Source organism: Diorhabda sublineata, chromosome X, assembly GCF_026230105.1.
Source record: "Diorhabda sublineata isolate icDioSubl1.1 chromosome X, icDioSubl1.1, whole genome shotgun sequence".
Lineage (NCBI taxonomy): Eukaryota > Metazoa > Arthropoda > Insecta > Coleoptera > Chrysomelidae > Diorhabda > Diorhabda sublineata.
In genome coordinates, this window is record NC_079485.1 from 10,652,101 (window position 1) to 10,678,451 (window position 26,351).

The window sequence follows — 26,351 nt, forward strand, 5'->3', positions numbered from 1 at the left end:
TGCATCATTAGTACGCTCATTGGTTTTTTGCTAAAACCCAAATTTTTATGCATAATTAGGAGAATATATATTTATCAGGTTGTCTATCTTAATTTGACCTCTTTTACTTTTAATTTGTTTTTGAGAAAAAATTTCGTTCAATTTTTTTTAAATAAAATCTCGTCTACACCACGGCAATTTATATAAAGATTCGAAAACATCACGGTTGCCCTTAGGCATCTGGCCGCAGCTCTTCGCAGCCAATAGGTATGATTTCGATACATTTATAAGTTTATAAAGTACATTTATTAATCATATAATAAATTAAAGTTAATTTTATTATAATATATGGTGGCCTAATTAAATCCGGTCGCAAATAAGGGTTACTAGCTGCTAAAGATGATAAATATTTAAGTTAGAGTAAAAGAGAGTTGGGTTTTAAGGTTTTAGAAAAAAACCGAAGAGCGCACTAATCCTGCAGATGGATATCGTACTATTTAGAAATCAAAAGAATATCCTTCGTTTTTACATTTCATCAAAAAAAGTATACCGCTTTTAACCTTTTATCTCATATTACACTATCACCAAGCACAGCCTTTTTGATAATCTACCTTCATTGGTATGGATTCAAGTGTATTTTATTATAAACATTAAATTTCATTACGTCCATAAGTAAATCCCAGTGCTGATTATAATTTGTGTAATATGGTTACAGATATGACGACTTTGTACAGGTACGAAAATGATAATACTATATTAATGAATCTGGAATCTTAATAACATTATTGTTTCTATTATGTGGTGGTTGTAAAAGATCACAGAATTGTAGTAAAGCTTCTCTCAATGGTCTCGACACTTGAGTGGAGGAAGTTGTTGTACATTCCACTAGATATGGGTAGAGATTTATGAGTTGTTCCCAAGCTTTATTGTCTTCTGAAGCAAAAATTTAATAATGAAACATTATGAATATGCAATAAAAATTTTATAGCTATTCAGAAATAAAAGGAAATTCAAGATGTGAAACTGTTAAGACCAATAACAATTCAAGATGGGAAACTGTTATGATAAGAAACAATTCAAGATGTGAAACTGTCATTCTATTCTCTATTTAGTTGATAAACTTCACATAAATACGTCTAAATCTTAAGATTTTCCATTTGATCAATTGGTGTATAAAACACATCTACATAATAAATATAGATTTACAGTTTGTGCCAAAACTTCCAATTGCCATTTAATAAGTTATGGTTTAGCTACATCAATGAATCTTTTATCCAATCCTATGAACTTTTCCCTTCAAATCAACGATTTGAAGAAACCAATTAAAGAGAACAAAAACCATCAAAGTGATTTGTTATACTTATCCCTAGTTTTACAAATAGTGACAGTCCAAGAAGAAAAATATTTGTATGCTTGAGCTCCTGTTTGGTATACATTTTTGAAACTTTCAAAAAGCTGAACATTGAACATTTGAAATGAATAACTTTATTTATATTATTATATTCAAATAATTTTATACGTTAATAAATCATGAACAATTCATGAAATGGAAAAAAAATAATCTTGATAATGAGAAAGAAGAATATGAATTACTATGACAAAAATATATAATCTCTGTAAATTTATCAGCGCAATTAATATTCATTTTCAATACAGATGTATACATGTAAAAGGTGGACATTGAATTCAAAATCTCTAAATATAAGTAGTTAAAAATCATCAAATAGTACAGAAAATTAAACTGAAAAATTGAAGCGCTTGGACCATACCATGAAAGGGAAGCTTTAAATGATAATGAAAACGTTGATATGACTGAACTCAATAGAAGTTTATGCAGTTGAATAATATCATTAGAAAAGAGAGTCGTTTGGAGTAATAAGTTGTGAATTATATGAAGATATGTAATTTAACGGCAATTCACTAACATTTTTATAGGACTTTTTTTTCGAACATGTGGAAAAATCCAGAACAGTTGCCATAATAGAATACTTGCATGGTTTGAATTTTGGATAGTTTATATACAACTTTTATTATATATTTTTGTTCATTTTTTGATCAATTATTTATAGAGAAAAGAATTATTGAAATTTCAAAAATTTTGTAATTAGTTTAAACATTTCAGTAAGGCCGACATATTGTGTGACGTCATAGGTATAAAATAAACCTTGAACATATGATACAAAGTAAATACGACAATTATTCTCTTAGTTATTTTTGAATAAGCGTTATCATTAAACTTTGATTAATCTGAAAAATGGTATATAAATCGTGTTTTGTGCCAGGATATAAAAATACCACGACTAAAACACCTGACAAAGTTTTTGTATGATGCTAAGAAATTCGAATATACAAAAAAATGGTCTGTTAATTGTTGGTCGCTTTGACGATACTGTGAGATATGATTCTTTTGTTGCCAGGATCAATGTAATGTAAGTAAGATTCAAATTTAACTTATTTTATAGCAATTAAGTTTGATTTGCTTTCAATTTTTAAAGTGATTGTAACATGCAAGAACTTAACCTATAAATGGTTTATTCACTTTATTCTTACATAGAGAAAAACATTTTATTTATACGTAACTAATAAATATTATTTGTATTATAACATCACATGTTATATTGCCGGCAACGATAACCTCATAATCATCAAGCAAACAACTGCTCAATGTTTTTATTAAACTTATGACGTTACAACTGAAAACCCATAAGAATTGTTTTCTTATGTAGTTTAAAATTTGAAATTTTTGCGATTTTCAATCAAATATTTAGATATCAATTTTTCATTTTTAGTAAAATATTTTATTTTCTGACATTATTTCATATAAAGAACTTATAAAATAAACAAAAAAATAAATACTTTTAAATAAATGCAAGTACCCTATTGTTACTAAAATAAATATAATTCTTTCTGAGAATCTCCCAATAATTAATTTTCTAAAATGACATTTCAAAATTTTAATATGATTCAGAAAAATATACATACCTTTCACAGTGGTTGCCTTTTTCATAGAAACTATTAGAGTTGTTAGGGCTTTCAGTACAAAAGATATCTCGGATAGTCGATATCTGCAAATTTAATATAATGTCTATTAACTAGAAAAATTTAAAGACAAACTAATGTTTTGTAGCTATATTTGTAATAAAATAACTGATCATTTCTGATTTGAACCAATTTATACATATATTGAAGAATGTCACTATCATTGAGTCATTTTCAATCTGGCTTTGTAGATTTTATTGTAGAATCCCTTTAGGATAGCCAGGATGACAGTATCTATTGTGAATATATATATATATATATATATATATATATATATATATATATATATATGAGCGGTTTTTTATTGGGAACGTGGCAAGGAAACATCAAAGTGGACTAACTTTAATATATTTTCCGGGCTTTCGAATACTTATGTATTCATCGTCTGGGACTGAAACTATGGTCAAATACAATATAAGAAATATGTATAACAATAATAAAATTTTACTTACGAAAATTAATTAAGATCTCCTGCGATTTTTGATATTGTTAATGCTTGCAAAAATTTTTAAACTCATAGAATTCAATATTCAAATTGACGTTGATAGAAATATTGATTAATTGAATTATTGATTCTGGTTACTATAGGAATTTTCATTAGATTATGAATGACTTTGAATTTTTATAGGTTAGAAAAGGATAAGTTTCAGTGAATGATGTTTAATATTGATTTGTAAATTTATGGATAACATTAAATTTCAATAGGTTAGGTCGTTCTGGATGTAGTTTAATATTCATTAGTTTGAATATAAATGACAATAAAGTTTATAGGTTAGGTCGTTAAGTGAAGTTGAAAGTTGTAGGTTAGGTGAGGTTAGTTGGTTGTTAATGGCGTTGAATTTTAATAGAATTTGTTTTTTCAAAATCTAAGGGATATGCATAAATTAAATAACAATTGATGAATGAAAATTTACCGTGGCAGTGGACATTTTCCACTAAGTTTTTCATCTTCGATGTATTTTTTTAAAACTTCTTGAAACCGATGTAATAAAGATGTAACAGCCAAATGTCCAGCAACACCATTGTTTTTATCATCACTACTAGTTAAGAGTCCATTGTTTGCTCCATCAATCAAAGAAAATTGAAGTAATGTTTCAAAACACGTTTTTGCAAATTCTTCTCTGAGCGTTAGTTCAATATCGCCATCAGTTTTGACATTTGTAGCAGAATGGATGGATCCTTTATTTAAAAGAATCACAACTTGCATAATAAAGTCTTTTGGAATATTTTTGGAATAAGGTAAGACTTCAGTACGTAATAAATCTATTATTTGACAATCTGTTGCCTCGTCAGAAACCATTTCATCTAAGCCTTTTTCTCCCGGAGCGCATCTATAAATTAGATGAACTTTTTCCTTACTAATCATAAATAAATGAAAATATACTCACGTGGTTGGAAATAAAAAGTCATTGAGTGTATTGTAAAGTTCGTTCCACATAGTTGCAAATTGATTTCCATGACCTCTAGCGACTTTAAGCCCAACTTTAAGTACTGTCAACAGGCTATTAGCCGCTAATTTCCATATACTGTTTGATACACAATTGTACTTAAGAGCTAAAGGAGTATGGAGCGTTACAATAATGTCTTTCAATATATTTGTTGTAATTACTTCAGGGTTTTCAGCAGTCTTTTCATACAGTTTTACAACCATAGATATAGCTTTTTCTCCAAATGGCACATAGTTCATTGTCACCCAATCTGCCATTTTATTATGTTTATTTTCTACTTTAGAACAAGTTGGAGGAGAGCAAGTGAACTTTGAAAATGACAATAGTAAGGTGAATATTTCAGGTATCATTTTTGAATTATTTTTCAGTAGAGCTTCCTTCTGCAATAATTCCATAACATGCAAAACTCCATCATGTAACGGTGTTAAAGTAATATCTGAGGAAGTGGAGATTATGTATGGAGTTTCTCCAAACACAGGAATGCCTACAGCGTTTAAAAGGACAGCACCTAACTGTTTTAAATCTTCTAAAGTAAATGTGATTTTTACATGCTGAAATACATTTGGAAATATTTGTACTAAAGCTGTAAGAAACGTCTGACTTGGAATATAAAAATCTTCTTGTGTCTCTTGCTCTATTAATGGTACAGTAATCTCTGTACCAATTTTTACCCAAATTTTCCACGCAACAACCCAAATATCTTTATCATCGCATGATATTTTATTGTCACCATTTTGATTTTTGTTAAGAAATAAAATTTCTTGAAAGGATTTGAGAGCTGCTATGGACACTTCATTATTTTTACTTAAAGCTGCATTTTCTATGAATTCTAGTAGAATAGACCAGGCTCTAGGAAAATCTCCTAAAGCTTGGAGGAGTTGTCTCTTGGTATTAAATACTCTAGCTACTCCTGACAATGTAAGCACTTGAGTTTCAGCCCACTGTTTTTGAGCAGTATTCCTTGTATGGTGAATCAAAATATTGCCTCCGGCATCTACTTTTTCACTACTAGCAGAATTAGAAAGGCTTCTAACTTTATCTAATAGAGGAAACAAGACCTGCCAAAGCAAAACCTGCCATGTTGACTGTTTTAATAAACTACCATGAGCAGATATTGTTGAGAATAAGGTTTGGCCAGCCGATTTCCTGACGGCAGGTCTGCTATCTACACATAAGTCCCCTAACCTTGCATACAGACACATCCAAAGTTTGTCAAAACTTGGCATGTTAAGTGTTCCTGGAAAGTCTGGCAAAACGGTGTTGTCTTCATTAGAAGCTTGACTGAGTTTTCCTTGGTTCTGGTGAAAATAATCTGATATATTCCACTGAAATGAAAAAAAAAATGAAAATTGGAATTTTTTTTTTCATATCTAATATTGAAATAAATATGTAGAATACAATATATGATACTATCAAATTGTAACTATTTACGCCTATAAAAATTATGCTTTTGTTGTTAAATTGTTTTAATTTTAGATCTCTTCTGATTAAAAATAAAACTATTTTGATAAAAACCCAAATACATCAAAACGTTAATTTTTCACATGTTTTAAAATCTTTAAAAAATTGTTGATTAGAAGAGACCCAAAATCAAGACAATTTAGCAAAAAACATATAAGATTTTCAGATTTAATCTAATTTTTTTTGGTGTTGTGTAAAAAAATAATAACCAAAAAACAAAATTCTTTACCTATGGTTACGACAATACTTCAATTGATTAATGAACTTTGGGATCGTTCCTATCCCTCACTACTTTTTTTCAGGTACTTACTTAACCTAGTTCTATGTTTGCTCTCATTAGATATTTTTCTGTTAGACAAATGTTTTTTGAAGATATAATATTTTATAATAATAGCAAAAAATTGGTAATTTTTATGCCTCTAAATGTTCTTAATTTTAAGCCTCTTCTGATTTCTTTTAGTCTTCATCAAAATATGATATGATATAAAATATGATAAAATCAGAATAGAAATTTGTTTCAACAAGAAATATTAATTTTTCCTTAGTTTTTACATTTCAAATACGTAATGTATGTAATTTTTTATCTGGTATATCTTGCTGTTTTATGCTGTGTGATATTTTTGTTGTTACAGAATATATTTTGTACAACTAGAAGTATCTAGAACAAGATTTATAGTTCTTCTACAATTTAAGTTGGTACATTCTAAAGGGTACTATCAACAAGTTTACTGAAATTTTACTAGTTGGTTGTTAGTTATAATATTCGTACTTACTGTTAAAAAAATGGAAACTCCCTAACTACATATAATCGGTTGACAGTACTTTGGTAATAAATAAATCTAGTAGGTTCACAATTTTGTTACTATATGTTGGCTTAGAAATTGTATTTCCCATAATAATATGATTTAATAACTCGCAAAAGTTTGTTTTCTTTGGTAGTTACACTTCTTGAAACAAGGGCACAGTTAACTCTACTACAAATATGAATTAAGATCCTAGTAATTGTAATTAAATAATCCATGTTTTTAAATTGTACTGTAATCAGACCTAGATATCAGAAACAAGACCAGAAACATCAAAAATGAAACAACTCTTGGAGTTGGAAAGAGGTGGAGTGACAATCTAGAGCCAGAATGAGGAAAGATATCGAAAAAGAAACATTCATTAGACCTATTATGAAAGAAAGAAGAAGAAATTGTGCTTGGGATGAGAGTATACAACTTCCATTTTTGTATTTTGACATAATCTCGATGATTACAGATACATTTGGTTTTAAAATATTGTTGATTTTCAAAGTGATCTGTATTGTCTTTTGCTTGCTATTCCTTTTATCTATACTTAATTTGTAAAATGTATTTTCGCAATAATAAGATATCAATATTGTCAGTTGTTAACGCCTTCAAAGACGCTAGTTTTGTAAAATTTGTTGGTGTCTTATCTTAAACTTCTAATAGCAGTAGATGTAGTTAATATTTACTTATACTTTTTTCTATATTATTCTAATAATAAGTTTAGGTCAGTTAATTAGTGTAACAGATGTTGAATCAGAATTTTTGGGCTTGATTTTATTTACACATTTATTGAAAAAATTAGATGAAAATTAATGGTTACTAACAATATTAGTTTAAATAATCTACATTACCATCAAACCAACTGCTGTTAAAGATATGTTCAATTCTTGTGTCTGAGAACCAAATTTAGAGACAGTATCTACACACAAAGGTAAACATCTCCATGGCATCACAGGTAAAAAATCTGTTATAACTAGCTGGAGACACTGGAATGCTATACGAATGAGGTTTTCCCTGAAAGTGCAAAGTTGCTTTAATATTTATAGGTAAAAACATGGTTTTGTTAACTTCTATCATTTTTTTTGTACAACTAATTTCCTGTTTTAATGGATGAAAATATATTACTTTAACACATGCCATTCAGTTGTTACGTTTTTATTCAAACATTTTGGATGTTTGAATGTTCCTTTGTTTACGAATTGTGGCACAGGAGTCAGTTCTGATTCCCGGAATTCCATAGATAAGTCCCAGTCTTATCTTTAATATACATATATATATATATATATATATATATATATATATATATATATATACAGTGCTTTTCAGATAAAAGTATCCAACTTTAATAACTTTTGTAATACCGGTATTTAGAAAAAATCCAAAAACACGTCAATTAATATTGGAAGGGGCAAGCATTATGGCTTATTTAAACTTACTGGAAAAGCCACCCCCTCACCCCTAGCAGCATCCCCTTTATTTTTTTAAATTACTTTTCATATTTTTTATGTAAAATTTGGATACTCCTCTTTGAGCTGATTTCAAAAATGTATAATACTTGTAGGTTAAAGTGGTTAGTTTATGAGATAAACAATTTTTCTTTTAAGAGCACAAATTTTACTTATTATTTACTTTCACCTTATTTGCCTGTACTAAAATGGGTTGTACAACAGTTCAAACTCTTTAATCTTTTTAACTGTGCTATTTATTATGAAGTTACAATAAGTGTTCAAAATGAGTAGGGCTGCTAGGGGTGAGGGGGTGGCTTTTCCAGTAAGTTTAAATAAGCCATAATGCTTGCCCCTTCCAACATAAATTGACGTGTTTTTGGATTTTTTCTGAATACCATTATTACAAAAGTTATTAAAGGTGGATACTTTTATCTGAAAAGCACTGTATATATATATATATATATATATATATATATATATATATATATATATATATATATATATATATATATATATATATATAACGTAACAAGCCGAATGGCATGTTATAACTTCTTCATACTTATTCGAAAATTAATATTTTTTAAAACTGTTTTGCTTAACTTTTCAGAATCGAAGTTTGAAAGTTTCAATGGATTTACATTGGAATATGTTTGGTATAATCACACACTTTTAACAATTATGGCCTAGCTTCCACGATACACATACACCGTTATGCTGAATAGTCAGCTCAATGTGATATACCTTGCGCATAACGTTATGCTGGAATCCGAATGCTTTATTGGCCATTGAGATTAGGGTTGGAGTTGTACGTATTTACTGGGTTTTTGATATTTTTTGTGTTCAGCATAGAGTTGAACTAACTGTTATTATGTTCTTTTAAAGATTGTACTTTCTATTATGAGATCATAATATCATCGCTACATGCAAAAACACTAATTTAAATACCAAAGACACAAAAAAAGACTTGGAGAAAGCAGTGGGTAGGATCCTGTGGTTGGGAGTATAAAATAAATTAAAAATATAGTGAATGAATGTCGTAAATCACAAAATAACACATGCAATTCCTATTTTTTCCAATAATTATACTTATGTTGTTTTCGATTCACTTGTGAAATTATAGACCAAAACGGTTTCAGTCTGGTTGGAAATATTTAGATATGATACCCCTTTTCTATGTGGTATTTATTTTAGCGCGTGTTTGTTCTATTCATTTCAAAGAAAGTAGTTCCATATAATGTAAGTGTCTAGGTTTAAAACATTTTTTTATTTACCTACATATTATTAGCTCAAAGAAATAAATAAAGTATATCAAAAACAATATTATTAAATTGAATACTTTCATAATTTTTCTAATCATATTTTGAATAGATCTTTTTTCACGGAACAGGCAGGAAATTATATTATATGACATTGTGCGAGAGAGAACACGCATGTCTGCGCATAGGCATACCGCTGTGTGTGTATCATGCTATTTTATTACTATTTTTATTGGATAATCAAAAACTTGCAAGTTTTTTTAAAAGCTGTGGACGGAGTTTAGATATGGTTTTGCAAATAATACAAACTTACCCATGTTGGTCATTTACAGCTCCAATAATACCCAGAACTAGAGGCCAACCATGTGACAGTGTCTCTCCATTAGTATGTAAAATTTGTAACACACATTCCAATTGCTTTTGTCTAACATCTCCATGGGGCACTGAAGATAATTCATACAAGGGTCCCAAAAGCAATGTTTGAAGTTTCTGGTTTTCCCTTAGGGGTATAGCGTGATTATAGTGTAGAGCAGACTTTACTAAATATGTTATAGCTTCTACTCCCCAACCACGCATTCTAATATGAGGGTGATGGCAAACCTCTAGAAGATGATTTGTTAGAGGTCGCCAAAGTACCTCAATTCTTGACATATTTACTAACCCTGTTTCTAAAAGCTTAGCAACAGCAAATAATGATGGTTCTCTATTTGAATAAGCAAGTTCCATAGCTTCTTGTGACAGTTTACACAAAGCACTTATCAAATGATGTAGGGCTACATCATCTAAATATTGACTAGATTCGAACAATTTACTCAGCATTGTTGACAAAACGGGCAAGTTGTCCATAACAGAACTGGTAATAACAGCATTAGTATCTGCTGTAGGTCGACCAGCCTTCAAACTGCCACCAGTTGACGGTTTTAAGCCCAATATCCACACAAGATGTTGCAAAGTAGTTAAAACTAAATGCCAAGATGTACCTAAAATACCTCCATGACAATGTGCTAAGCTTAGCAATGCTCTCATTGACTGTAAATTTTTTGCTGTTAACATCACAGGTCCTTGTTGAGTACCTGCTGGAATTGATGACGTTGGAAGAGGAGTACCAACTGCTACAACTTGTTGACGATATTCTGTTTCACCATACTGGACTACCATAGGAAGATTTATATCCTGACTATCTCTATGCGCTAGAAATGTATGAAAATGATAATTTGTTTATCTATTCAAACACTAATGCATTGTTTATGTTATATCTGGACCAATCACCTTCGAATTTTACGATATACTAGGATAAAATTCAATCAAATTCTAACCACTGAATTAAAATTTTCGAAATTATTGAAATTTTAACAAATTTTTCATTTTACAATTTATGAATATGTTTAACAGTCCATTTTAAAGTACCACCTAACTTTTACATATACATTATTTTTTTAGTTCTATATTTTCAGTAACTCTGTTTTTGTATATTCTATTACAATAATTTTCAATTGATTGAAAGTATTGATACACTTACCTTGTCTAAGGTTTACACCAGAAGTAACAGCATTCAAAACAGTTAGTGCGTAATGTGGTGGTAATGAAGATTTGCAGATTGCAGTTATAAAAGCATCTCTTGGAGTGTGTAAGTCAAGCATTCCGCACAAGGAAGTGTAAGTCTGAATAGCTTTTAAAACGTTCTCAGATACAGATTCTTCAGTACTAGCATCAACAAGTGGACTTAAAGCAGCCAACAATCCACACCAACTGGAGTTGATAAGCTGACAATTCAACTCTTTACTATTTTCTTTCTTAGGCACCACAGGTTCCTCTGGAAGATGTTGAGGATTTATGGTAATTTGAAGAGATCTGATGATTTCCATCAAACATGCGTAAGCTACTGATATGCCATAACCATCTGGAACTATGGGGGGTTCTATTTTATCCAGCATTTCCAAACTAAAATAGAATCATATTGCTATGTCAATATTTATATACACAAGTGAAATTGGGTTTTTGAAATTTTTTATTTCGTGATAAATGGAAAAAATCATATATGTTTTCACGATAATTCAAAAGTTGTTTCAAAATTGAATTTTTTGAATTCAGTACCAACAGCTCCCAAACAAGATAACAAACGTGAAGATCATTTCGATGTAAGTATTTATTAACAATATTGTTATTAATTATTATTTATGTATGTATACACGTCAAATAATTATTATATACTTAAGTAAAGTTCAGTGAATAAATTTTTTTAACTAAACTCATATCATTTAAAATCATAGAATTGAATGGCCATAGGTTCGCCATCACTGATCTATATGGTTTGTTCAAGTTTTGTGTGAGTTGGTTGACATTTGACAATAATTATTATAAGGTGAGAAAACGTCAAGTCACCTTGTAGCTTTTATCGAAATGGTTGCAGAATCCCTTAGAAATATAACAAAATACATAGTGGGATATTTCTCTCACATAGATCTAAAGGAGTCTATGATAGCATGATAGCTTAGTGAATATTCTTTCTATCTTCTTAAAAATAGTCACATACAATCCAATGATTGGAAAACTATAGAGTTCATAGATAGTTGTTGAAGAAATCTACCGTACCACAACACAATTAAAGATCGAGTAATAGAATCAGAAAAAAATTTTTTCTCAAATACATAACAACTTAAATTATGAAGAAATGTATTCAATTGCTTTAGATGAGAGTAATGATTTAAATGGTTATGCACAATTAGCTGTTTTTGCTCGGTATAAGTCAGGAAATATAATGAAAGAAGAGTTAATAAAACTAGTAACATTGAAAGGGAAGTGTAGCGGCCTGAAAATTTTTTAAAGAATTTGATACTGTATTCAAAGAAATGGATACTGACCTAAAGAAAATGGTTCCTGTAACAACGGATGATGCACCTTGTATTGTAGGAAAAACATTGGATTTATTAAGTATCTTATGCAAAACATTTGACATTCTCTGATTGAATTTAATTGTATAATACACCAGCAAGTTTTATGAGCGAAGCAAGATTTAAAAACTTTTTCTAATGCAATGTCAATTGTAACAAAACTTATCAACTTTATAAACGCTAGAACTCTTAATAAATGACAATTTGCACAATTCTTAGAAGAAATTGAATGTCAGTATTCAGGGATCTTAACATACAACAATGTTCAATTGCTTAGTTTCGGTCAAGTTCTTAATCGCTTTGTAACATTATTAGCAGAAATTAAGCTTTTTTAATTGAAAAAGACAACAGTTTTGATGAATTTTCCAATATACATTGGTTAAATGATTTAATGAACATTTTTAATCAGCATTTTAATGAACTGAATACAAAACTTCATACCCATGGACTAATTGTTTGAAAATATTAAAATATTTATGATGAAACTTGATATCTTTACCAAAGATTTGGAAATGAAAGTCATGAAATAGTTTCCTTCAATTACAAAACTATTTGTGTCATGCGAATAAACAGTTAAACAATAAAACCGTTTAATTATAAACTTTTTAAGAAACAAATTGTTGTAATACTCACTAAGTAGATTTTGTTTGTCCAGTGGGGAATGTAGCTACAATAGGTAACCATACTCCTCTCAAAAGAAAGCCTGGTTGGGGAGAAACTCCGGGCCCTGCTGGTAAGCCTCCAAGGTACACAGGAGGCTGACCTTGTACTACTGGAACTAAAAGAAATTAGAAAATTTACGATATTAAGTTGAATTTGGTTTAAAAATGTTTTCATTAATTGTATGAATATTTTATATATATAAATTTAATGGAGTGAAAAAACTATCATCATGAAATAAAATTATATACTTACTGCCTGCTCCCATCTGCAATTGTGGGCTAACAAATAAAGATTGTACATAGGCACCTAAAGAATTCACAATATCTTGGAAAATGCTTGTTGTATGTACATTCAAATCATAACATTCACAAAATGAGTTCAACAGTTCCGGCTGGATAGTCATTTTATGTAAAACTTCTAGTGCAAGTGACCTTTGCCAAGTAGGTTTGTCAGGATCCAGAAATTTTACAATTAAAGACAAGAATATTTCACATTCCGTCACCTACAAAAAATATTAATACAAATTGTAATCATAAGACAATTCAAGATTGAGTTAATTAATTTCATGTTCAGAATAATGTAAAGCTGTACATTACAATAAGTCATGATCATGCTCTGATAACTCTGTTAACTGTGAGATTTTGAGAAGTGATTCCTGTAATATTGGACAACAATCATCAAGAATTGAAAATGCCATTAAGTATTCAAACCAAACACTCTTTTTTAAATATATTTATATAAAGATGGAATACTTTTTTATCACTATGATTAATGAATTGAATCTAACAATAATGAGCTTGGAAACGACATTTGAATTATTATGTTTCAGAAAGGGACAAATTTAAATTTTGCAATTCACATAGAAGATATATTACGCCTTTGCTATACTATCTGTTTTTTGAAATTTCTGCTCGAAATATTCGATATAAATATTGTGCCAAACTGTATAAATACGATAATAACTACACCAAATAAAGTATTCATTAGTGTACCAAAAGGAGAGAAAATACAGAAATAGTGGTGTAATGCCTTAAAGAGGAACAATAACATAAAAAAAAGTTCTTTCGAATATATGTAATCGGTATTGTGAAGATAATTTCGAAGTAGCAACTAGTCACTCTAGCCAGTATCATTTTGTAAAACAGGTTGGTCGCTTTCATACACAATTGGCGCTGATGATGTAGGACCTATTTGGTATGGATCTAGGGCGGAAGTCTAAACTTTATAAGTTTGTTAATACTAAGTACTGATTTTCTGATTTCTCTCACAATATAAATTACATCTTTCATGCATTAGGTTGATTTTTAAAACTTACCAGTAAGCTATGGTACTTTTGGATAAGAACGGATACCACTCTTAGTAGTCTCATACTAATTGGAAAGTATGGTTTTTCAAATGGAGTAGCCTGCTGAATACTGCTTGGTACATTGCTTCTGTATTTAATATTTGGGGAAAATAATTTTATGACTAAAGCACATACTCTCTCCTTAAGAAGGAAGCTGAATTCAACATTCTATAAATAAGTAACAGTTATTACATAGATTAGTACTAAGAACCTAAAAATCTATACTCTTTTGTAAATAACATATGCTATTTGTTTTATTTATTATGAAAGTGTGAAAAATTACATTAAAAAATATGTTTAACAAATTAAAGGTCAGTGGTATTTGTTATTATTATTATTATTAAAAGAGCACCTATTGGAAAAGAAAGCACAAATAAAACAATTTGTATGATTTCTTCCATAAAATCGAAATATATGAAAAATGTGATATAAAAACTCACACTCCAGAACGCTTAGTACTTTGTATTATATTTTACTTGAAAGTCTAATTTACCTTATAAAATACTAAAGAAAATTGTGTTAATACTGATTCCAGTAACTCTAGGCCAAATGTTCTTGTCATTTCTGTCATGCCAATTAACCAAAAAGGTTGGTCTGCATTTACTAATTGTACTAAATCTTGAAATAGTAAAAACGCATCTCCAGCACATGGTGGTAAGCCTGTAACAGTTGGAATATTAGAAGTTCAATATAATTTTAAATCTAGTAAAGTAAGACCCCACTTGACGCTTTCTCGTTTAGCGCTGTTTTATTTCAACCCGAGGATTCCCCGAAATTGTGCGCAGCGCTAGGTTTACAAATATGTCCGAAGCACTTTAGTTGTGCTATTTGATATGGTGCTGTACGAATGCATTTCTATCCCATGACGAGAAACGAGCCCCAGGATTTAAAACTGCAAAAGATCTACTGTGTGTAACACAAGCGGAGATTTCAAATGAAAACCACTATAAGTTTATCACTCCAAAAACCCAATAGCGATGGAGACATATCTAAATCAACATTATCTCTGACTTGAGAGTCTAATAAAAAATCATGGATAACTATGAATATTTTCCAGGATTGGTTCACTGAACATTTCTCCTCATCTGATAAACGTTATGTGAAATTAGAAAACTTTAACAAAAAAAGCACTACTATTCATTGATAATGCTCCATGCCACCCAACAAATGTATAAGACTTAACAATATGTATTCCAGTCAAAGTGGTTTTCTTGCTGTCTAAAATAACTGCCCTAATCCAACCAATGGACTAAGGAGTTATATTCAATTTTAAGGCTTATTACATGAACATGAACATTTAAACAGATAACAGTGATTTCAAAGAAGAGAAATAAGAATTTTCAATGGCATTTGTAAAAAGGAGTTCGATCACTATAACTGAAATTATGGACCAATTCAAAATCAAGGCGGGGTTTTATAAATGCTTTATCAACAATTTCTAACAGAACGCAAAATGTGACAGCAAACTGCATCTTAACAAAAAGGCAGAAAATTAGAAACAAAATAGACTTAATGATTTGTATGGCTTGGAATTTTATTTGTTTTTATAAGTATATTTGTTTATATTTTTTTTACTTTTGTAAGATAAATAGTTAATTATTAAAAGCCATAATTCCTAATTTAAATACATAACTAATTTTCTATCCATCTTACCCCAACCCCATTAAGTGGGGTCTTACTGTACAATGACGCTAACCTGAAATGGACAAAGGAGTGAATAATAGAGTAATTACATAAACATTTGTTATATAGATCTAATCTTGAATAGTAATATTTATCTTATTTATCTAAATATAAACCGGACACAACCAACAATTATTATATTATTTACTACATAAAAACATAAAATGTGCAAATAGATATGTTGCAATTACTAACAGCAAACATTAAAGCAGATATGACCAAATCAATAATGAACTAAATGATTAAGCTTGAAATGTCGCAATAAAGAAATGTCATTGCATATTTAAAACTGAAATTTAGTATTTTACTGAGATGTATTTCTGAAATTTATTATAATTTGCAAACGAAACAAAGATTGATTTAGTGAATAACATAATTACTACATTTTAGTGCAGATAGTCATGAGACTGTAAAGGGCTTTTCCGCATTTTCTAAGTAAACCACCCAGCTTATTCCTTAGGTTTATATTTCTATAATTAGTTAATGTTATGAACTTTCTCTTGTTACTGCAAAATAAGAAATCAGCCTTACATAATCTATCATTATTTCAATTTTCTATTTATATCAGCTGGTCCAAAGTACAATTAAGTTTGCTATTTTGTTATGCAGTAAACAATTAGGTAATAAAAGTATGTTTGGTTAATTGTATCAATTCAAAATGTTCCAAGTACAAATGGATAACTATAATTTGTATATTTATTTCCTTACCTTTTGGTGGATTCCCACTAGGAACTTTCAAATCTTCAAAGTTGATAGGTATTCTCTGAGGCAAATTTTCAGCTTTCGAAAATTGTTCATGTTCAGATACAACTCTTTCAAATACAAGATATACCAATTGCCTTACAGTTGCACCAGCTGTATTTATAGTTGTTGAATTTTTTGCAAAGTGGAGTCGAAAACATAGTACTAAAGTCTATAAAAATATAGATTAAATTGATAGTTAAACAGGTTTTTTGTGAAAAATGAGTCTACTCCATTAATAGATATTGAAATGTGATCATTATACACCACCCAAATAGTATTGTATTGTTTTATCAACAATACAATATGTCATTTTATAATTAAAGGACATATTGAAATAGTTTTTTCAACATATTCATTTGGGCACAAATTCTCTAAGCTGAATTACTTATGTTTAGCATCTCAGTGTCTAAATATCCTTTCTAAATTCAAGTTTCCAATAGGTATCTATTAAATATAAAAACTAAATGAAGAGAAAGCTCAAATGTATTTAGTGAGTCAAGGCATACACACATTTTGAAAACAAACCACTGTGATCAATGAACTATTATTTCAATAGGAAAAAATGCTTTTACTTACCCTTGCCAAAGTTTCACCATGAACTACAGTGTTTGTTGTCAATAGTAGAGTAACGGTTTGCAATATTTTGACCTCTTCTATACCCAGTTCCATAAGAGCCCATAATGTATCAGTAATGTATAAAGCACCTTTTTGATCCACTAATTGATGAGTTATCAGTTTTTGCATTATTTGTAAACATAGCTACAAGACATAATCCTTTCTATATTGAAACTTATATATTCAAAACACTTACTCTTATCAGTTTAACATCCTTCGTTTCACAACCTTGAGAAAGGGGGTAGATAATTTGGTTGACAACATAATATATTGACGTTTGTGGTGAAGATTGAGTACTTTTTAACTTATTAATAGCTTCCTCGCAAGCCTACAACGTAAAATAATTGTAATGTATATTTCAATAACAAAATAAGTTTTACCTCTTTCACTTGGGGATATTTCTTTTTGGATTCTGAAGAGAGACTTTTAAAATCACTCTGTAAAGTTTCAATAAAGGCCGGAGAAAGCTCTACATTATGTGTACTTCCCTCATAAGCCATTCTTTTGCAATTATTTCATCACAATAAAGATAAATCTTCATAAACACAGATGAGCTGGCACTTGTCAGTTGTCCGTAATTTAATTTAGCTTCAATACGAAATATGTTTAATATTGCAATATAAACACCTCCATTCCAGTTAAGAAATTCTAATGTCACAAAACATAATTAAAACTGACTAAATCTTCACAGTTAGTTGATTTCTGTATTTAGATCTTTCCATTTGACTAATTTGACATTTATAAAAATACATTCATGAAGTTAGAAACTAACCTAAACCCCACCTCTACGATTCTTCTTTTCTATAAATAATATAATATAATGTATTTTTTATCTGATAGTGTGTTATTGAATGCAATTAAACCCCATACAATTCGACTTGGCATAAACTTTTTTTGATACATAATTGAAATGTTTATTAAAAAGACCACATAATTGAAAGTTTCATGTACTTGAAAGTAGATGGCTACACTGATACTATTTTTGAATTTAAAGAGTCAATTTAAATATTTGTTAAAATATTAGTAGTAAACTAATTATTTGTATATAAAATGATTAATTTTCAGCAATAATTAATAGATTAACAAGTATAGTGAGTCGGCAGCGCAATACAAATTCAAAAACATTTCAATACATGTCTATGTGAAGTTCATAGTATAAATAAAAAAATTGTTACAATTAAATTATGAGTAAATATTTGGAAATAGATATTGAATAATATCCAGATCCAATTTGACAGTAAACTAATTCCAATTATAAAAACATACCTATATAACTTGAGAACTTAGCTAATGTTGCCATTCTGATTAGATTCCTAGATTACCTTTTATATTTTCGATTCTTGATAATTATGCTTAAAATAAAATTTTACATTAAATTCAAATCGTGGATATTGACAATGTAAATTATTTTCTAACAATTATCTTTTTAACATTTAAGTACTGCATTTTTTAACCATACAAATCCTTAACAGTAACAAGACCATTCCAAGGCTTTTTTATTATTTGATTTTGTTATAATTGCCTTTGTTAGCTTATGTTTCACAAATCCAATTATCGAATTTTGTGAGGACAACGATATTTCTATAATTACTACAAATGTACAATAAGCATTATGAGAGTATCAGGGGATGAGTGAATAAAGGTTTTTAGAGAAAAATATATGCTAAAAATGAATTAGCTTTAATATAATATTCATAATACATCATCATTGATAGAAGTTTTATTAAGTTAAATAGTTCGAATTTATCCAGAATTGATTTGTTGATATTGGGAGTGTTAATCCAATGTATATTCATTGTTATAGAAAAGTACAAAGTGGTGAATAGAAATGCAGACATTTTTTATATCTGCTTATTTAAGAATAGAATTTCATAAGTTGATTAAACCACACTATTGTTAAAGCATCATCAAGAGCTTTGACCTATCACAGGTAAGACAGTTTCCACGATGAAGGATCGAAAAGCACTTTCATTCTCTGTCTCTTCTTCATTTTGAGGAGTAGCTGTTAGTTCTGCCCCCTCATTCATTTTAGATCTTGTTTGGGACAACACTAATTCTTCTTTACTATGTAAAACACTATCTACTACTTTCGTTAACCTACACAATATATGTTAGAGAACAAAAGTCTCGATTTTCTGATTTTTATATAGGTGATAACATGTTATCGGCATTTGCAATGTGGAATTTTATCAACATCACGAACTACAATAACATGATTCTACATCTTAATAGTCTTAAAATACCTATTTAGAAAATCTGTTTTCAGCCAGACCATGTAGACATACAAAATGTAATTGATCATAAGTTCATATAGTGACTAGAAAGTGGAGCGAACAAAATTTTATAATTGGTATGCAACAAATTCTGAAAATAAAAAGAATTTTTGACAAATCAGACTCGCAAAATCAAAATTTCTGTATAATACCTTATTTAAAACAGAAAAATGTAGTAGATCAAATTTAAAAACTATATCAGAAGAAGAATAAGTGAATATTATTTAATCTGAAAAGTCCATTTCTCTACTTTTTTTATATAGAGTTCTACGAGGTGTATAAATTAACTAATAATACTGGGTTTTCCAATGTTTCCATTGGAATTACTGTACCCTCAAAATAACTTCTTTGTTAAACCACACAGCTCTGGTGAATATTTTTTCCCATTCCTCGTAGTAGTGCCTATGAGCCTTTAGCTTTCTGTGTTATTCTCAAGTGAATTTCCTTGAGGTGAGTTTTCAATTTCGAGAAAATGAAGGAGTCACAAGGACTACATTCGGTTGAATAACGAGCTTGATGAGCCAAAGGAACGTTTTTACTGACCGCAAATCCATTCCTTTTAAGTGACACCCAAGTGTTCTTGATATTAAAAATTCTGTAAATATTGTTTTCGTTGGAGGGTTTTCGACTCGTGGCTCATTTTCCATTGGTTGTTTTTCTTTTAAATATAATTTAAGCCACCGATAAACCCGGAAAAAAGGTTTCGGTAAGCTGACTACAGTTTAGCGAAAGTGCTTCTGATACTGATCCCAATTTTGGAACAAATCCTAATAGCACACTGTTTATCGAAATTTATGTCTCTGGTTTTTAGAATATATTAAAAAAATTATGGATAACTATATGATTCTACGAAGTACTAAGGTTATGATTATTTCATTTTTTTCAAATTTTTATGTTATTTGATAACATGGCTCTCGGTAACCAAAATCAATTCCTCCCAATGTGCCTAAACGGAAATTTATTTCACGGTTAAAATAATATTGCTTACTATGAATATTACACGTTGTTTGACATCAAGCAAGAATTTTGTCATTGCGTCATGATTGACAACAGCAAAAACTAATACTTTTCTTTCCTACATGGCTATCAACCCTGAACAATTAAAAGTGGAGTAAATAAACACCAAAAAGAAAAATAGAGAGCCAACAAGGTTAGATTTACTACAGCAGACTGAGAAGTTAGTTTCTTAGTAACTAAATTTGTCCCTTAAATTGCAATAGAAATGGTATTAAACTAATAAAGTTGTAGTTGCGAAAGCTTGCATGAAGCAATCAGCTCAGCTTCATCCTCGCATTATTTTTATTGAGATACATTGCGTCTTGCATTGAATTGTAGGTTGTTTTGTTACATATTAAGCGGTCTTTATTGGAAGCATATGATCACCAGTCGCTTCTCCAAGTTCCGCATCCCGTTTATCTAAACAGAACGTTACGTTACTCTCATATTTCTGGAGCGATTATACTAATAAGTGTAATTTCCAAACTGTCTTCTAGTGATGGTGTCATAATTGATGCAACAGGGTCATAGTATTCGATATTTTCTAATGAGAGCAAACGGAGCCTTACAAACGTGATTAGAAGGCGATCTAACCATTTTGGGGAGTTAATTAGGAGTTGGCTATGAGTGTTTACATAAAATTTGACAATTTCTACACTCCTTTGAACATGACGCTATAGATTAACAGTGTAAAACTTTCTTATTTTATAAACCCTTTTTTAAATATTACACAATGTTTTTTTGTGAGTAATCACGCGATTAGGAAACCACCTCCTTCGATACTCTTCCACGCTTCTTTTACAGTTTCCTTCACAAAAACCTAACACCAATAACATTTGATTGTAATTTTCACTAACTAATCCCCCTTCCTACTTACTATTACTTAATGCGCTTCCCAGGCTCATACAATGTACCAAATTTGGTAATTTTAAGTTAAAGGGTTGAAAAAATTTTATTTATTTCGAAATTTAGAGCCCTACATTGAGGCCCTATAACTCCTTATGGGTTCTCTCATATCATCAGTTCTTATGCGGAACACCTTACCCTGTATAAATAAGTAGAAATTGAATCTAAACTGTGTATTTGTAATAAAACTAACTAGCCAAGGCCTTGTGCTATTTTTAATGAATTTTTAGACAAGCTCTGGTTGAGAAGAATATAAATATATTCTTCCCTTCGATTCATATTTACTGTAAGCTTTTTGTCCAGTGATTTCCTCTTAAATTATATAAACTTCAATTGTAATAGTTAAATAACTTCGATCTAAGTCAATGAAGATGCAATTTCCGTAATTCCGAATGTGTTGGATTGGTAAAAAGTATCCAAAATTAACATTTATGTGTTATTACTACATGTTATGCTCCTTTTTTTTTCATTTGTCATTATTATTTTTATAGAAATATGTCTCTCCGTATCAGTCTTTCTAATTATTATGAAATATTCCATATTAAATATCTGGAATCTAAATTGTTTGGCTATTAATTATTATTGTTATAACTAATGTATATAATTAACAAAACAAAACTATAAACACTTTGTGATTTACGGATACAAATGGTTAATCACGCTGGTTCATTTAAAACCTATAAAATTAATAATATTTCAAGTTTATTATCTGCAGAGTATTTCCTTTTCTTTCTAAAAACTAATCTTATTAATTTTATTGCTGTTTCATTACTAGAAATTTGTGAATGGACTGGACAAATTCAATTATTATTTTAATTTTGATTAAGACTCATTTTACAATCTTTCTTTAATCGCATCCCGTAATTTAATATTTTATGACCAAAAATCAATCTGTTATTAGTTAATTGTTATGTACGAGGTGCATAAGATCCAAAAAATGTTCACCAAAATTGCTGGGAGCAATATTAATGGAAACCAAATCAACAACAGCTTGGGAGGATTTTGTTTTCATTTTTGGTTATATATAGGTTATGAGTGATTGAAATATGATAATACTCAATTCTGTAGAAAAAAATCCATAATATTAAGTATTGGAAATTATGAAAACAAGAGGAATGAATCTAGGGTTATACCTATAGTACAACCTAATAGGTACTGTATATTTAATCATGATGAATGAATAGAAATGATGTTGTAAGATAAAAGAATGAAAGTGAAGTCCCACTAACTTACATGTACTCAATATCTTCTTATTGTTGATGTTTGTGGGTACCACAACAAATGAATGATTTTATAAAATAATTTGGATAATATTTTATTACCATCCAACTAAAATCTTTATAACAATACCCAAAATAAGCGTACATTGCTCTTATACTAAATTCCTATGATAAAATATGGAAAATAATGATTTTAAATCAAAATTTTTCTTGCGATTAGCATTAAAAATTTGGGATTACTAACATTATCAAGTTGAATAGCTTTTTTCAGTAGCATCATTTCTTTCTATATAATTTCTCTATTTTCATTATAATTCCATTTGAGACCAGTCAGAAGTGCGAATCTTCAATTAACCTAAAATTCAACCAATAAAATTTTTGTTTTTTTCATGCTTTGATTTAATTATATACCTATATCATTAATATTATTCGATATAAACTGGTTAATTTCAGGAATCTGTGATATAATGGATGAGTGCATTTCAACTTGAGACAATCAGTACAATATTCTTCGCTTGTAAAAATATCCACTGTCCGAGTATAATTAATGTGTCTCATTGTACAGTTGAACATGTACTTTTAATGCACTATGTTCATGATTAGAGATATGCATGATACACATGCACATTTTATATATTAAAAACTTGTCAGGATAGACAGGGTACTTTGTTCTTGCATGTTATCTTGCTCTTTTCTAATTTATAACCGGTACATTGTAACAATGTAATTAAAACAGTTGTGATATAAATTAATCTGTGATGAAGAGTTAGATAACAAACATTTATGTTTCCAATGATGAAAAATATAAACAAAATATTCTGTTCATAATGTAATGTCTTCATTTGAGCACGGGGTCAACAAAATTTTTTCCGTACTGAATATGCTCTTGTAAGCGAAAAAAATATATGTTGAGATTTTTTCAATTCTCGGGACGTCAATCGAAATTATGAATAGTAGGATGCGATTCTTTCAGCTTTTTATAACAACAAAAACGTATAGATGCGTGACCTTCGGTAATCAAAATTGAATAATTGAATCAAGTGGATACGTTGTCAAATCAAGGAAACAATATATTGAATAAACTCTAACAAAACCTTCAAAATCATTGAAAGCAGCTAAAACAATTTTTGGACAAATTCATGTACCAATGAAACCTACACTTGGTACGCGCTTCATTACCCACAGGCCTATATTTTTTATATATGAATACTGTTCTTTTCATATTATTTGATTGGTTTTAACTCCATCATATCTGCATTCCACTTTCTTTAAATTATTAACATAAAGTGGATGATTTGTGTGCTCCTCTTTTCTATTACTTAGTACGATAACTACTTCCATGTCATACCTAGAAACTTTTTCACTATAGTCTATGTTATACCCATAAGACTTCTTTTAGTAGACCAATATGATAATTTATACTTCGAGTATTTTTGTATGATATACTATTTGTATAAATATTTTGAATATATCTGGTGTACACTCATATTTTCATCTAATTAACCTGCTTATAACTTCCAAACAGTTAAAGATGAAAAGTGTAATTTTTCTAAAATGCTTTATATTTCATTGTGTCATACTGGTTACACAGAAGTTGGTATAAGTCAGATAACAAATTTGCATTGAAAGAAAAAAATGCAGCGTCAAAATGAATTTATTGAAAAAAATTACAAATGGAATTCGAAAAAGAATTACTATAAGTGTTCAAATTTATGCCATTTTGATCAATGCATTTACGGCAACGTTTCTCAACAGGTCCGGCGAATCATGTCAATATCTCCACGAAGAATTTCAAATTCTTTTTCAATTACAGTTTAGAGGTCAGGAAGGATGCGTGGCCCTCTTGCAAAAACGCAGTCTTTGAGAAGGCCCCACAGGAAGAAATCACATGACCGTGCGGGTTACGAATCCTCGTCTGTCTATTCATTCTCTCCAAAATGCATAAGTAGGCAGATACGAAGTAACAAAAAAACTCTTTCTTGAAGGGTAAACTTTTTCGATTTTTCGTAGGTATAATGACTTTTCCAGCGAAAACCTTTTTATTTTAAAAGTTTCCATAGTGTGTTCCAGTTCAGTTCAAGGTAATCCTTATCATCTCGAACCGTGACAATGACTTTGTCTACTGTCGGAAATTCTTTTCTAAAGAGAAGAACACATGTTCGATGTGTTATATAGTACCACTAAGAATCTGCAACTTCCAAATATCTATGATATATCAACAATAAATGATATCCCTCCATGGATAATACCCCTCCCTATTATAGACCTAGAGCTCGCCCACCTCAATAAATCAGATGCTTCGAAAAATCAGAATGAAGCAGGAGCCGCCTTCTACTCCGAAAACCTGTCGAAATCCTTTATACTCCCTCCTTTTACATCTATCCACTCTGTTGAACTGTTCGCCATACTAGAAGCACTTAAGGAATTTCAGAAAATTGGATCCAAGAATATCCTTATAATAACAGATTCTCTAAGTTCACTAACGACAATCTGTCAGCAATATCTCAACCATCCTCTTGCCATTCATATTAAGAAGGAGCTACTCACTTGCCGAAACAAATATATGAATTTTAATTTCATGTAGGTTCCATCTCATACGGGAATAGAGAGAAACGAAAAGTAGATGGATTAGTAAAAAATGCATACAACAATTTGGAATCAATAAAGAGTAACTATATAGTACATACCGATTTCAGAGCATTTTTCAAGAAGAAAATCCAAGAAAAATGGCAAGAAAAAGCAAATCAGAACCAACACGAACCTTCACGAACGAAACCCTCAAAAAATATCACAACTATAACTCCATAAACAGAAGAGAACAAGTGACTCTCTCCTGCCTAAGAATCGGACATACTCGTATTACACATGACTACCTATTAGCGGGAAATCACTAACCAAGGTGCGAGTTGTGCAATAGTGAATTAACAGTGAAACGCCTCCTAATGGACTGTTTAAAATATGACAACGAACGAAAAATGACTACCATATTCACTGTAGAAGCTATTTCAAGAAGACCCAAAGAAAATTATGAACTACCTGAAATACTGCAAACTAAATAATAAAATCTAGATTTAACGATCGAATGTATCAAACCTTAATTACTCGCTAATAACCCTGCGTCGTTGATGCGTATATAAAAAAGTTTCCTAGTCCAAATTTTTATCTATTGTTCTTTATAGCTTATGGTTATGAAAGACCAATAAAAGCCCGAAAACTTGAATAAGCTCAGATACATTTACGAAGTTTTTGGGAAATATTTAGATTATTCTGTAATAATATTTAAAATGACCTACCATGTTTTAAATTAGTAAGTAGGTTGGTTAGGTTACTTTCTTGCAAATAAAAATAAACTATAAATGGAGTGGTTTTTATGTGATAAAAGCTCAGGTCATATACTAATCCGTTTTTTCACACAGAAAGGTTCTTTGAAGAGTTGGCTTAGATTTCACTCATTGTTATATATTCCACTATTTTTATTTGAAAGGAAAGTACATTCACGTATAATTTTAATTCAAGTCTAGAAATTTATATTTTTCAACAAAATTTTTTTCATTATATGAAACGTTCCAAAGCTTATCCTTATTGATAGG

The 26,351-nt window shown here is 29.7% G+C and overlaps 1 protein-coding gene across 2 annotated transcripts; it reads right to left on the minus strand.

Moving 5' to 3' along the window:
* Positions 1–204: 204 nt before the first annotated feature.
* On the minus strand, positions 205–18,152 carry LOC130451759 (protein MON2 homolog). 2 transcript variants are annotated; one of them, XM_056790982.1, is made up of 15 exons: positions 17,747–18,152; positions 17,563–17,694; positions 17,328–17,510; positions 16,716–16,920; positions 14,818–14,984; positions 14,295–14,492; positions 13,232–13,481; positions 12,950–13,094; positions 10,945–11,366; positions 9,739–10,615; positions 7,570–7,732; positions 4,407–5,791; positions 3,933–4,349; positions 2,962–3,044; positions 205–912 (listed from the first exon to the last, which is right to left on the minus strand). In XM_056790982.1, the coding sequence occupies exons 1-15, from the start codon at positions 17,864–17,866 to the stop codon at positions 731–733; spliced, it is 4,929 nt and encodes a 1,642-aa protein (XP_056646960.1). In that variant the 5' UTR covers positions 17,867–18,152; the 3' UTR covers positions 205–730. The 2 variants fall into 2 exon arrangements, with proteins under 2 accessions (XP_056646960.1, XP_056646961.1); XM_056790983.1 differs by having other exon boundaries at positions 12,950–13,088; positions 17,747–18,133.
* Positions 18,153–26,351: the final 8,199 nt, after the last annotated feature.

Bases quoted from the DNA above. Each gene is read 5' to 3' on its own strand.
- LOC130451759 (XM_056790982.1), bottom strand. From the start codon at position 17,866: ATGGCTTATGAGGGAAGTACACATAATGTAGAGCTTTCTCCGGCCTTT. The intron at 17,511-17,562 runs GTAAGTGTTTTG...TATGTCTTGTAG, and splicing joins AGGATGTTAAACTGATAAGA to CTATGTTTACAAATAATGCA. The intron at 5,792-7,569 runs GTAATGTAGATT...TTTTCATTTCAG, and splicing joins TAACAGCAGTTGGTTTGATG to TGGAATATATCAGATTATTT.